At 43.1% G+C, this 13,869-nt stretch overlaps 1 protein-coding gene across 1 annotated transcript in view; it reads right to left on the bottom strand.

The window, feature by feature from the left end:
• Window positions 1–13,869, bottom strand: part of LOC139377413 (protein unc-13 homolog A-like) — an 88,720-nt gene that overhangs the window by 11,915 nt on the left and 62,936 nt on the right. The window contains exons 22-28 of the mRNA XM_071120440.1: window positions 3,812–3,965; window positions 3,210–3,278; window positions 2,588–2,677; window positions 690–824; window positions 494–621; window positions 334–419; window positions 115–241 (exon numbers count right to left, since the gene is read on the bottom strand). Coding sequence (XP_070976541.1) covers window positions 115–241; window positions 334–419; window positions 494–621; window positions 690–824; window positions 2,588–2,677; window positions 3,210–3,278; window positions 3,812–3,965 — 789 coding nt within the window. The remainder of the gene's footprint in view (window positions 1–114; window positions 242–333; window positions 420–493; window positions 622–689; window positions 825–2,587; window positions 2,678–3,209; window positions 3,279–3,811; window positions 3,966–13,869) is intronic.

Genomic DNA, 13,869 nt, shown 5'->3' with positions numbered 1-13,869 from the left:
GGTCCACAAAATCATCTCATTATGTGATAACAAGCCCCCAAAATATAGATATTTTTATGGACTTTCCGTTAAAAAAAAGAGAGAGCTGAATTAGATGAGATAAAGGACACTCACGCTGGATACTCAGGTACACGTTTCTGGAAGGTGGGCAGCTCTTTACAGTATTCATTGTAGAGCCACTTAACCTTGAAGTGCAGGTTCATGTAATCAGCACTCTTACATAGGCGGTTCTTCTCATGCTCTGGGAACCAGAGACAGGTTGGTAGCATTAGTTTAGGGACTTATTGATTGATACAACACACATATGCAAAACTCGCAAACACACACACATACCCTCCATGGCATATCTCATGTCTTGAGCAAACATGTTCCACATGACCTCAGCACTGATGATGCCCACGTTCAGTTCCTGAGGAAACCTACAGGGGGCAGAAGAACAGTGTTCAGAGAGGGGGAGAGGGAGGGAGAGAGATAGAGAGAGAGACACACTCACTGGTTGAGACAGGGTGTGTAGGAGTTCTTGTCCTCTTCTATGATGGAGACGATGAGGGTGATGAGTTTGGACCAGAAATCCAAGTTCTTGATGCTGGGACCCTGCTCTTCTGGAATGTCAGCCTTAGCCTGGAGAGAGAGAGAGGGTCAAACACACACACAGAAATGCATGCACACACATACTCAACCACACTTACAGGGTCTGTCTGGTACTCTCTGCCATAGAGTTCGTGGCAGTTGTTGAAGATGTATTCGTATGTGGAGTTGAGACAGGCTTTGACACAGTCCTTCACCACCTGACTGGCCCTGGGGGGGCTCTGCAGCTCCTGGACCTGATCACACAGTAAGTTCAAAGGTCAGTTAGCTTAGCATTAGCATGCAGTGCAATCGGAAAGTATTCAGACCCCTAGACTTTTTCCACATTTTGTTACATTACAGGCTTATTCTAAAATTGATGAAATTGTTTTTTCCCTCATCAATCTACACACAATATCCCATAATGACAAAGCAAAAACAGGTTTTTAGAAAAGTTGGCAAATTTGAAATATCACTTTTACACAAGCATTCAGACCCTTTACTCAGTACTTTGTTGAAGCAGCCTTGGCAGCGATTACAGCCCCGAGTCTTCTTGGGTATGACGCGACAAGCTTGGCACACCTGTATTTGGAGCTCTTCTCTGTAGATCCTCTCAAGCTCTGTCAGGTTGGATGGAGAGCGTCGCTGCACAGCTATTTTCAGGTATATCCAGACGTTAGATCGGGTTCAAGTCCAGGCTCTGTCTGGGATAGTCAAGGACATTGAGACTTGTCCCGAAGGCACTCCTGCATTGTCTTGGCTGTGTGCTTAGGGTCGTTGTCCTGTTGGAAGGTGAACCGTCACCCCAGTCTGAGGTTTTAGAAAATGTTGGTCCTGAGCGCTCTGGAGCAAGTTCTCGTCAAGGATCTCTCTGTACTTTGCTCCGTTCATCTTTCCCTCGATCCTGACTAGTCTCCCAGTCCCTGCCACAGAAAAACATCCCCACAGCATGATACTACCACCATAATGCTTCACCGTAGGGATGGTATTGGCCAGGCAATGGTTTCCTCCAAATGTGACACTTCTGGCATTCTGGCCAAAGAGTTCAAACTTTGCTTTGTCAGACCAGAGAATCGTGTTTCTCATGTTCTAAGAGTCTTTTAGGTGCCTTTTGAAAAACTCCAAGCAGGCTGTCATGTGCCTTTTACTGAGGAGTGGCTTCCATCTGTTCACTCTAACATAAAAGGCCTGATTGGTAGAGTGCTGCAGTGATGGTTGTCCTTCTGGAAGGTTCTTCCATCTCCACAGAGGAACTCTAGAGCTCTGTCAGAGTGACCATCGGGTTCTTGGTCACCTCCACCTCTCTCCGAGCTCTAAGGACGATTCCTTCGACCTCATGGCTTGGTTTTTGCTCTGACATGCACTGTCAACTGTGGGACCTTATATAGATAGGTGTGTGCCTTTCCAAATCATGTCCAATCAATTGAATTTACCACAGGTGGACTCCAATCAAGTTGTAGAATCATCTCAAGGATGATCAATGGAAACAGGATGCACCTGAGCTCAATTTCAAGTCTCATAGCAAAAGGTCTGAATACTTCTGTAAATTAGGAATTTGTTTTTTTATTTTTTATACTTTATATTTGCAACATTTTCTAAAAACCTATTTTTGCTTTGTCATTATGGGGTATTGTGTAGATTTATGAGGATTTTTTATTTATTTAATACATTTTAGACTAAGGCTATAACGAAACAAAATGTAGAAAAATGCACTGTATATGGCTCATACACCTTAACTGGTGCTAAATGTTGCCTAACCCTCAAGCGCTAGCCTGATCAAACCCTCCTGACCACTGCAATCTGGTTTTGTTTCACTGAATCCGTGTAGTGAAACAGAATGTAAGCTCAGGAGACCAGGGTGGTCTTCAGTGGCTACTCAAGAGCTAGCTTAGCAAGTAAGTCTATTTATGAATCCACATAATATATTGCTTCTTTCCTGAAATAAAATGTTGGCCGGCAAAGGCCAGCTCTAGGACTTGAGGAAACAGAGATGAAGAAGAAGATGAAGAGTTTTGTTCACCTTCATTCTGAAGAAGGTGATGCTGGTCAGCAGGTCTACAGTGGACTTGAGGTCCTGCAGCCTCTCAGGGCTACTAGCCGGGAAGTTATTCTACAAACACAAACATATACTTGAAAACAGTGTAGAAACACACAAACACTGTAACGAACAGAGATATGTTCTTGAAAAACAGGATCAGATATCACAAGACTGGTAGAATAAACATGGCTTGTTGAAGGCCTATCTAACTTAGAAAGTAATGTTTATATTGATAGAATAGACTACTATAAAATTATACTATCTCCTCCATCATGCCCTTCAACTTTGGGTCGAATAAAAGTAAAATAGAAATGTGATAATGTCAACTGCAACAAAATGTCATCTAACAGCCTGTATACAGTGTCTTACAGATGGAACTGGAAGGAAAACATCTAATTACACAAAACACAAAATATTCAAAGAAAAAAAACTAAAATAGAAAATGCCTATAATGGAATAGAGGACTAATCTAAAACAGTGACTTTCAAACATAACAATATAAACCAGTGTTTGTGCAAAGTAAAACACTTCTAAAAGTCTCTCAAAACAATTAAACACACTTAAAAAAGAAAAATAGAAAACAGTGAAAGAAAGTTGATATTACCCTGTACATGGAAAGGTCAATCCTCAGAGAGTTGTGGAGCTGGTCTAGAAGTTTTACAAACCTGTCCTTCTACCCACACAGGGCACACACACAGGACAAGATAAAAAAGGATACAAAATTGTAACATCATCTCAGCTGACAGTATATGTGTGTATATTTTGCTTATGTCAACCCAGGACAGGATCTAGCTTAGTTTGGTGAATCTGATTAGGCAGTTGGGGGATGTAGGTTGAGCAACTGTTTGAAAATGGGGGTTGGAGGCTGTATTAGGGCTGAGGGCCCTCAGGACAATGTTCCGGTTTTGAAACTACTTTCCTTTTTACTTTACCTGCACAGTTCAACATTCAACGTGTCATCTCTATCATATCATTTCATCTCTAAGAAGGCATTTCCATTCATAATTAATCAACACAGTTCATACGATTTTGAATGAAATAGCTTTAATAAAATGTAAACCTAAAACAATAATGGTTGGTTTCCAGGACAGATTAAGTGTAGTCCTGGACTAAAGAGAATCTCCATTGAAATAGCTTTTAGGTCCAAGACTAGGCTTAATCTGTGTCTGGGAAACCGCCCCTAAAAGTACACACTAATGAACTCACTCCAAAGTTGGATGCGGCGAAGCGGTCTGATGCCGAGACGTTATTGGTGGACTGGGTGGTGTGAGCATAGTAGGCATTGATGTTGGCCAGAAGGGTGCTCATCACCGCGGGTACACCAGGGCACATGTACTTAGACGACAGGCATGCAAAATGGCTGTGGACACACAATTTAATAATTATATTCATATTAACTGGGATTTTTAGGTATGAAACATATTGTCGTTTGTCTGTCCAGTGTAGGTTGTAGCCCACAGTAGTCTCAAGTGTGTTGTATTCTGTATTGTTACATGTTATCACAGTCAAAAACAGAATGTCTGGGTTGACACACTGGTAGATGGTACATAATACTTGTTCTCTCCTTAACGTAAGGTTAAAACCAGAGACATATATTTATTTAAGGGATAATCAACCAGGCGTTTTATGGAACATATTTTGCTAGAAATGTGTTCATTTGCAGGTAGAAATGTGTTCAACATCCACTGAAGTAGCTCAGGAAATAATGCACGCTCTAGAATGTCGTTCAAACCAATCAGAAAGGAGTATTCAACAATGCCATGCTATAATTAAGTAATAATGCCCCTCGAAGCTGGTGTTTGGAGGATATATTGACACGGGTGTTGTTAGGCCCGAGACTTAGTCAATATCCTGCAAACACCGGCTTCGAGGGGCATTATCACTTAATTATACAATGGCATTGTCGAAAACTCCTTTCTGATTGGTTTGAACGGCATTCTAGAGCAGTAGTATTTTCATATATATATATATATTTGCGCGGTAGAATTCAATGGCTATAGTTCATTACTACATTTTCTATGTTTGAGCTGCATTTGAAAGTAAAAGTTGAATTGAAAACATTATTGGCAAAGTCCAGATGGCGCCGACAGAGATGGTCACCTCGCTTCAAGTTCTTAGGAAACTATGCAGTATTTTTTATTTTTTTTAATGTATTATTTTTTACATTGTTATCCCAGGAAATCTTAAGTCTTATTACATACATCCGGGAAGAACTATTGGATATAAGTGCGATGTCAACTTATCAACATTATGACCAGGAATACGACATTCTCGAAGCGGATGCTCTGTTCGGACCACCACCCAGGACAATGGATCTAATCCCAGAAGCCAAACCAAAATAACAGCACTGCAGAAGGGGCAGACAGAGCAGCCTCCTGGTCAGGCTCCGTAGACGTGCACATCGCCCACCGCTCCAGAGTATACTACTCGCCAATGTCCAGTCTCTTGACAACAAGGTAGACAAAATTCAAGCAAGGGTTGCCTTCCAGAGAGACATCAGAGATTGTAACATTCTCTGTTTAACGGAAACATGGCTCTCTCGGGATATGTTGTCGGAATCGGATCAGCCACCGGGCTTCTCCATGCATCTCCCCTGACAGAGATAAACACCTCCCTGGGAAGAGGAAGGGCGGGGGTGTATGCTTCATGATGTAACGACTCATGGTGTAATCATAACAACATACAGGAACTCAAGTCCTTCTGAACACCCAACCTAGAATTCCTTACAATCAAATGCCGGCAATTTTATATCCAAAGAGAGTTATAGTCACAGCTGTGTACATTCCCTCTCAAGCAGACACCAAAACGGAGCTCAAGGAACTTCACTGAACTTTATGCAAACTGGAAACCATATATCCTGAGACTGCATTTATTGTAGCTGGGGATTTTAAACAAAGCAAATTTGAGGACAAGGCTTCCATATTCTATCAGCATACACTCGATCACTGCTACTCTAACTTCCACGATGCATACAAAGCCCTCCCCCGCCCTCCCTTTGGCAAATCTGACCACGACGCCATCTTGCTCCTACCATCTTAAAGGCAGAAACTCAAACAGGATCTAATCAAATCAAAGTGTATTTGTCACGTGCGCCAAATACAACCTTACAGTGAAATGCTTACTTACAGGCTCTAACCAACAGTGCAATTAAAAAACATTTTTTTTAAAAGATATTAGGTGAACAATAGGTAAGTAAAGAAATAAAAATAACAGTAAAAAGATTGTGAAAAATAACAGTAGCGAGGCTATATAAAGGCATCGGTTAGTCGGGCTGATTGAGGAAGTATGTACATGATGATATGGTTAAAGTGACTATGCATATATGATAAACAGAGTATCAGTAGCGTAAAAGAGGGGTTGGCGGGTGGTGGGACACAATGCAGATAGCCCGGTTAGCCAATGTGCGGGGGCACTGGTTGGTTGGGCTAATTGAGGTAATATGTACATGAATGTATAGTTAAAGTGACTATGCATATATGATAAACAGAGAGTAGCAGCAGCGTAAAATAGGGGTGGTGGGGGGGGCACACAATGCAAATAGTCCAGGTTGCCATTTGATTACCTGTTAAGGAGTCTTATGGCTTGGGGGTAAAAACGGTTGAGAAGTCTCTTTGTGCTAGCCTTGGCACTCCGGTACCACTTGCCATGCGGTAGTAGAGAGAACAGTCTATGACTGGGGTGGCTGGGGTCTTTGACAATTTTCAGGGCCTTCCTCTGACACTGCCTGATGAAGAGGTCCTGGATGGCAGGCAGCTTAGCCCCAGTGATGTACTGGGCTGTACGCACTACCCTCTGTAGTGCCTTGCGGTCGGAGGCCAAGCAGTTTCCATAACAGGCAGTGATGCTCTCGATGTTGCAGCTGTAGAACATTTGAGGATCTGAGGACCGATGCCAAATCTTATTAGTTTCCTGAGGGGGAATAGGCGTTGTCGTGCCCTCTTCACGACTGTCTTGGTGTGTTTGGACCATTCTAGTTTGTTGGTGACGTGGACACCAAGGAACTTGAAGCTCTCAACCTGCTCCACTACAGCCCTGTCGATGAGAATGGGGGCGTGCTCAGTCCTCCTTTTCCTGTAGTCCACAATCATCTCCTTAGTCTTGGTTATGTTGAGGGATAGGTTGTTATTCTGGCACCACCCGGCCAGATCTCTGACCTCCTCCCTATAGGCTGTCTCGTCGTTGTCGGTGATCAGGCCTACCACTGTTGTGTCGTCTACAAACTTAATGATGGCGTTGGAGTCGTGCCTGGCCATGCAGTCATGGGTGAACAGGGAGTACAGGAGGGGACTGAGCACGCACCCCTGAAGGGCTCCAGTGTTGAGTATCAGCATGGCAGATGTGTTGTTACCTACCCTCATCACCTGGGGCGGCCCGTCAGGAAGTCCAGGATCCAGTTGTAGAAGGAGGTGTTTAGTCCCAGGATCCTTAGCTTAGTGATGAGCTTTGAGGGTACTATGCGTTGAACGCTGAGCTGTAGTCAATGAATATCCTTCTCACGTAGGTGTTCCTTTTGTCCAGGTGGGAAAGGGCAGTGCGGAGTGCAATAGAGATTGCATCATCTATGGATCTGTTTGGGAGGTATGCAAAATGGAGTGGGTCTAGGGTTTCTGGGATAATGGTGTTGACGTGAGCCATTACCAGCCTTTCAAAGCACTTCATGGCTACGGTCGTGAGTGCTATGGGTCTGTAGTCATTTAGGCAGGTTGCCTTCGTGTTCTTGGGCACAGATACTATGGTGGTCTGCTTGAAACATGTTGGTATTACAGACTCAATCAGGGACATGTTGAAAATGTCAGTGAAGACACCTGCCAGTTGGTCAGCACATGTCCTGGTAATCCGTCTGGTCTCGCAGCCTTGTGAATGTTGACTTGTTAAAAGGTCTTACTCACGTCGGCTACGGAGAGCGTGATCACACAGTCATCCGGAACAGCCGATGCTCTCATGCATGCCTCAGTGTTGCTTGCCTCGAAGCGAGCATAGAAGTGATTTATCTCATCTGGTAGGCTCGTGTCACTTGGCAGCTCGCGGCAGTGCTTCCCTTTGTAGTCTGTAATAGTTTGCAAGCTCAGCCACATAAGACGATCGTCGGAGCCGGTGTAGTACGATTCAATCTTAGCCCTGTATTGACGCCTGTTTGATGGTTCGTCGGAGGACATAGCAGGATTTCTTATAAGCTACCAGGTTAGAGTCCCGCACCTTGAAAGCGGCAGCTCTACCCTTTAGCTCAGTGCGAATGTTGCTTGTATGGCTTCTGGTTGGGGTATATACATACAGCCACTGTGGGGACGACGTCCTCGACGTACTTATTGATAAAGCCAGTGACCGATGTGGTGTACTCCTCAATGCCATCGGAAGAATCCAGGAACATGTTCCAGTCTGTGATAGCAGTCCTGTAGTTTAGCATCTGCTTCATCTGACCACTTCTTTACAGACCGAGTCACTGGTGCTTCCTGCTTTAGTTTTTGCTTGTAAGCAGGAATCAGGAGGATAGAATTGTGGTCGGATTTACCAAATGGAGGGCGAGGGAGAGCTTTGTACGAGTCTGTGTGTGGAGTACAGGTGATTTAGATATATTTTTTTCTCCCTCTGGTTGCACATTTAACACATGCACGTTGCACATTTAACAAAAAATCAGGTAGAACTGTTTAAAGTTTCCATGCATTAAAGTCTTCGGCCACTAAGGAGCGCCGCCTCTAGGTGAGTGGTTTCCTGTTTGCTTATTTCCTTATACAGCTGACTGAGTGCGGTCTTAGTTCCAGCATCTGTCTGTGGTGGTAAATAAACAGCCACGAAAAGTATAGCTGAAAACTCTCTAGGCAAATAGTGCGGTCTGCATTTTATCACAAGATGCTCTACTTCAGGCGAGCAAAATCTAGAGACTTCCTTAGATTTCGTGCACCAGCTGTTTACAAATATGCACAGACTCCTCCCCAGACTCTAATCCGAGGTGAGTGATCACTGTCCTGATATCCAGAGGCTATTTTTGGCCATAAGATACGGTGGCAGAAACATTATATACAAAATAAGTTACAAATAACGTGAAAAAAACACATAATAGCACAATTGGTTGGGAGCCTGTAAAACTGCTGATACTAATGTATAAAAAAAAATGGATGTACCAGTTACTAGAACCATTCAACGCTGGTCTGACCAATCGGAATACACACTTCAAGATCATTTTGATGGCGGCATTCGCGCAAAACTAAAAGCACGAACCACCGCATTTAACCATGGAAAGAGGTCTGGGAATATGGCTGAATATAAAGTGTAGTTATTCCCTCTGCAAGGCGATCAAACAATCTAAATGCCGATACAGGGACAAAGTAGAGTCGCAATTCAATGGCTCAGACACGAGATGTATGTGGCAGGGTCTACAGGAAATCACGGACTACAAAAAGAAAACCAGCCACGTCACGGACACCGACGTCATGCTTCCAGACAAACTAAACACCTTCTTTGCCCTCTTTGAGGATAACACAGTGCCACTATTGTGGCCCGCTAACAAGGACTGCACCCCCCTCCTCTCCTCTGTGGCCGGCATGAGTAAAACATTTTAACATTTTAACCCTCGCAAGGCTGCTGGCCCAGACAGCATCCCTAGCCGCATCCTCAGAGCATGCTCAGACTAGCTGTGTTTACGGACATATTCAATCATTCCCTATCACAGTATGTTGTCCCCACATGCTTCAAGATGGCCTCCATTGCTCCTGTACCCAAGAAAGCAAAGACAACTGAACTAAATGCCTACTGCCCAGTAGCACTCACTTCTGTCGTCATGAAGTGCTTTGAGAGACAAGTCAAGGATCATATCCCCTCCACCTTACCGGCCACCCTAGACCCCAGTTTGCATATCGCCTCAACAGGTCCACAGACGAAACAATCGCCATCACACTGCCCTGTCCCATCTGGAATAACTATGTAAGAATGCTGTTCATTGACTACATCTCAACATTCAACACCCTAGTACCCTCCAAGCTCATCGTCAAGCTGGAGGCCCCGGGTCTCAACCCCGCCCTGTGCAATTGGGTCCTGGACTTTGACGGGCCGCCCCCAGGTGGTGAAAGTAGGAAACAACATCTCTACTTCGCTGGCCCCACAAGGGTGCATGCTCAGCCCCCTCCTGTACTCCCTGTTCACCCATGACTGCGTGGCCATGCACGCCTCCAACTCAATTATCAAGTTTGCAGACGACACAACAGTAGTGGGCTTGATTACCAACAACGACAAGACAAGCTACAGGGTGAGGGCACTCAGGGTGTGGTGTCAGGAAAACAACCTCTCATTCAACGTCAACAAAACAAAGAAGATGATCGTGGACGTCAGGAAAAAGCAGAGGGAGCACCCCCCTATCCACATCGAAGGGACAGCAGTGGAGAAGGTGGAATGTTAAGTTCCTCGGCGTACACATCACAGACAAACTGAAATGGTCCACCCACACAGACAGTGTGGTGAAGAAGGCATAACAGCAACTCTTCAACCTCAGGAGGCTGAAGAAATTTGTCTTGTCACCCAAAACCCTGACAAACTTAAAAATGCACAATCGAGAGCATCCTGTTGGGCTGTGTCATGCTGGTATGAATGAGTCAGGAGACAGGCGCAGGAATGCGTAATAGTTTTTTTTTATTACACCCAAATTACGGCGTGCAGTTTAAATGCACAGGGACAAAGACCAAACAAACACGACACAAAACACAGAGTTGAAACCCAAACAAAAGAACGAGGAGTACCTTGAATAAATAAGACAATGATTAACTTCTTTGGGACTGGGGGGGCAGTATGAGTAGCTTGGATGAATATGGTGCCCAGAGTAAACTGCCTGCTACTCAGGCCCAAAAGCTAGAATATGCATATAATTAGTAGATAGAAAACACTCTGAAGTTTCTAAAACCGTTTGAATGATGTCTGAGAGTATAACATAACTCATATGGCAGGCAAAAACCTGAAAAAGAATCCAACAAGGAAGTTGGAAATCTGAGGTTTGTAGGTTTTCAAGTCTTTGCCTATCCAATATACAGTGTCTATGGGGTCATATTGCACTTCCTATGGCTTCCACTAGATGTCAACAGTCTTAAGAACCTTGTTTCAGGCTTCTACTATGAAGGGGGCGAATAAGAGCTGTTTGACAAAGGGGTCTGGCAGAATGCCATATGAGCTAAATCACGCGTGCGGCCGTGAGAGCGAGCTACGTTCCCTTTCATTTCTAAAGACAAAGGAATTGTCCGGTGGGAATATTATTGAAGATTTATGATAAAAACATCCTAAAGATTGATTCTATACATCGTTTGACATGTTTCTATGAACTGTAATATAACTTTTTTGACTTTTCGTCTGAACTAAGTGCTCGCGCATTGTACATTTGGATTACTGTACTAAACACGCAAACAAAAAGGAGGTATTTGGACATAAATTATACTTTATTGAACAAAACAAACATTTATTGTGGAACTGGGATTCCTGGGAGTGCATTCCGATAATGATCATCAAAGGTAAGTTAATATTTATAATGCTATTTCTGAGTTTTGTGACATCTCCTTGGTTGGAAAATGGCTGTATGTTTTTCTGTGGCTAGGAGCTATCCTAACATAATCGCAAGTGTGCTTTCGCTGTAAAGCCTTTTTGAAATAAGACACTGTGGCTAGATTAACGAGAAGTTTATCTTTAAAATGGTGTATAATACTTGTATGTTTGAGGAATTTTAATTATGAGATTTCTGTTTTGAATTTGGCGCCCTGCAATTTCACTGGCTGTTGGCGACGCTAGCGTCCCACATATCCCAGAGAAGTTAACGCACGGGACGGGACGAGACCCATAATCATCTGTGCAATCCAAAATGGTACGAAAGCCAAAACACACAGCACAGGTACTCACACGAACCAACGGACATTGTAACAATAAACAGAAGCATTCTACATTTCGCTACACTCACATTAACATCTGGTCTGTGACCAATAAAATGTGATTTTAGTTCGATTTTCATAATAGCAAACTAGGATTGATGGGTTGGTTAGCTAAACTAGCAAGTTTGTTTGGTTACCAAAGCAACTACAGTAGCTATCTAGTAAACTTGCTAGATACTTCAGTGGATGTTGATTACATTTCTAGCGGCAAATGTGTTAAATTATAGCAATGGTCTGAAAGGGATAATCAACTGGGGGTTCTATGCGTTCTCTGGAAAATAATGCAAAGCCGTAGAGGGTCAGTTCCACTTTTATACAGCTGGTTATCAACATATTCAAATAATAATTTACATATTTCCAATAAAAACAGCATTTTTATTAATTTATTCATACTATTTCATCCTTCCACGAGATATAGTCCTGACACAAATTTAGGGTTGCTACCCAAGCCGGCTGGTCATTTGTTCAGTCTTTTTGTTCTGTATCTATGGACGCGACCCAGTCGTTCGTTCTAAATGTTCCATTGCCATACTGGCTGACAACGTTCTTATCCCATGCTTGCTAGTTAGCCAACTACGACTAATGTCACGTCAAACAGTGCCGCCAGAATAACAGCAAAGTAGCTGCAGTTGCATTTGTTTCAACTTTTTTCTAGTGACATTTATTTGGATACATCCATAGCTAATGCTGCACGATTTCACCTAGTGTAGAAAATATACTCTCTCTTTAGGACATTGTTGTTCAGAGGAGCTAGCCAACTAACACAATCACTTCAAACTGAAGCTGGAAAGACTGCAAACTAGCCGCACTTCGTTTTGTTTGACCTTTTTTCAATTGACATTATACAGTGCCTTGCGAAAGTATTCGGCCCCCTTGAACTTTGCGACCTTTTGCCATTTTCAGGCTTCAAACATAAATATATAAAACTGTATTTTTTTGTGAAGAATCAACAACAAGTGGGACACAATCATGAAGTGGAACGACATTTATTGGATATTTCAAACTTTTTTAACGAATCAAAAACTGAAAAATTGGGCGTGCAAAATTATTCAGCCCCTTTACTTTCAGTGCAGCAAACTCTCTCCAGAAGTTCAGTGAGGATCTCTGAATGATCCAATGTTGACCTAAATGACTAATGATGATAAATACAATCCACCTGTGTGTAATCAAGTCTCCGTATAAATGCACCTGCACTGTGATAGCCTCAGAGGTCCGTTAAAAGCGCAGAGAGCATCATGAAGAACAAGGAACACACCAGGCAGGTCCGAGATACTGTTGTGAAGAAGTTTAAAGCCGGATTTGGATACAAAAATATTTCCCAAGCTTTAAACATCCCAAGGAGCACTGTGCAAGCGATAATATTGAAATGGAAGGAGTATCAGACCACTGCAAATCTACCAAGACCTGGCCGTCCCTCTAAACTTTCAGCTCATACAAGGAAAAGACTGATCAGAGATGCAGCCAAGAGGCCCATGATCACTCTGGATGAACTGCAGAGATCTACAGCTGAGGTGGGAGACTCTGTCCATAGGACAACAATCAATCTTATATTGCACAAATCTGGCCTTTATGAAAGAGTGGCAAGAAGAAAGCCATTTCTTAAAGATATCCATAAAAAGTGTCGTTTAAAGTTTGCCACAAGCCACCTGGGAGACACACCAAACATGTGGAAGAAGGTGCTCTGGTCAGATGAAACCAAAATTGAACTTTTTGGCAACAATGCAAAACGTTATGTTTGGCGTAAAAGCAACACACCATCCCCACTGTCAAACATGGTGGTGGCAGCATCATGGTTTGGGCCTGCTTTTCTTCAGCAGGGACAGGGAAGATGGTTAAAATTGATGGGAAGATGGATGGAGCCAAATACAGGACCATTCTGGAAGAAAACCTGATGGAGTCTGCAAAAGACCTGAGACTGGGACGGAGATTTGTCTTCCAACAAGACAATGATCCAAAACATAAAGCAAAATCTACAATGGAATGGTTCAAAAATAAACATATCCAGGTGTTAGAATGGCCAAGTCAAAGTCCAGACCTGAATCCAATCGAGAATCTGTGGAAAGAACTGAAAACTGCTGTTCACAAATGCTCTCCATCCAACCTCACTGAGCTCGAGCTGTTTTGCAAGGAGGAATGGGAAAAAATGTCAGTCTCTCGATGTGCAAAACTGATAGAGACATACCCCAAGCGACTTACAGCTGTAATCGCAGCAAAAGGTGGCGCTACAAAGTATTAACTTAAGGGGGCTGAATAATTTTGCACGCCCAATTTTTCAGTTTTTGATTTGTTAAAAAAGTTTGAAATATCCAATAAATGTCGTTCCACTTCATGATTGTGTCCCACTTGTTGTTGATTCTTCACATAAAA

The sequence above is a fragment of the Oncorhynchus clarkii genome, chromosome 20 (genome assembly GCF_045791955.1).
Source record: "Oncorhynchus clarkii lewisi isolate Uvic-CL-2024 chromosome 20, UVic_Ocla_1.0, whole genome shotgun sequence".
Lineage (NCBI taxonomy): Eukaryota > Metazoa > Chordata > Actinopteri > Salmoniformes > Salmonidae > Oncorhynchus > Oncorhynchus clarkii.
Note: the sequence above shows the minus strand (reverse complement) of the source record. Positions and strands in the feature narration are given on the sequence as shown.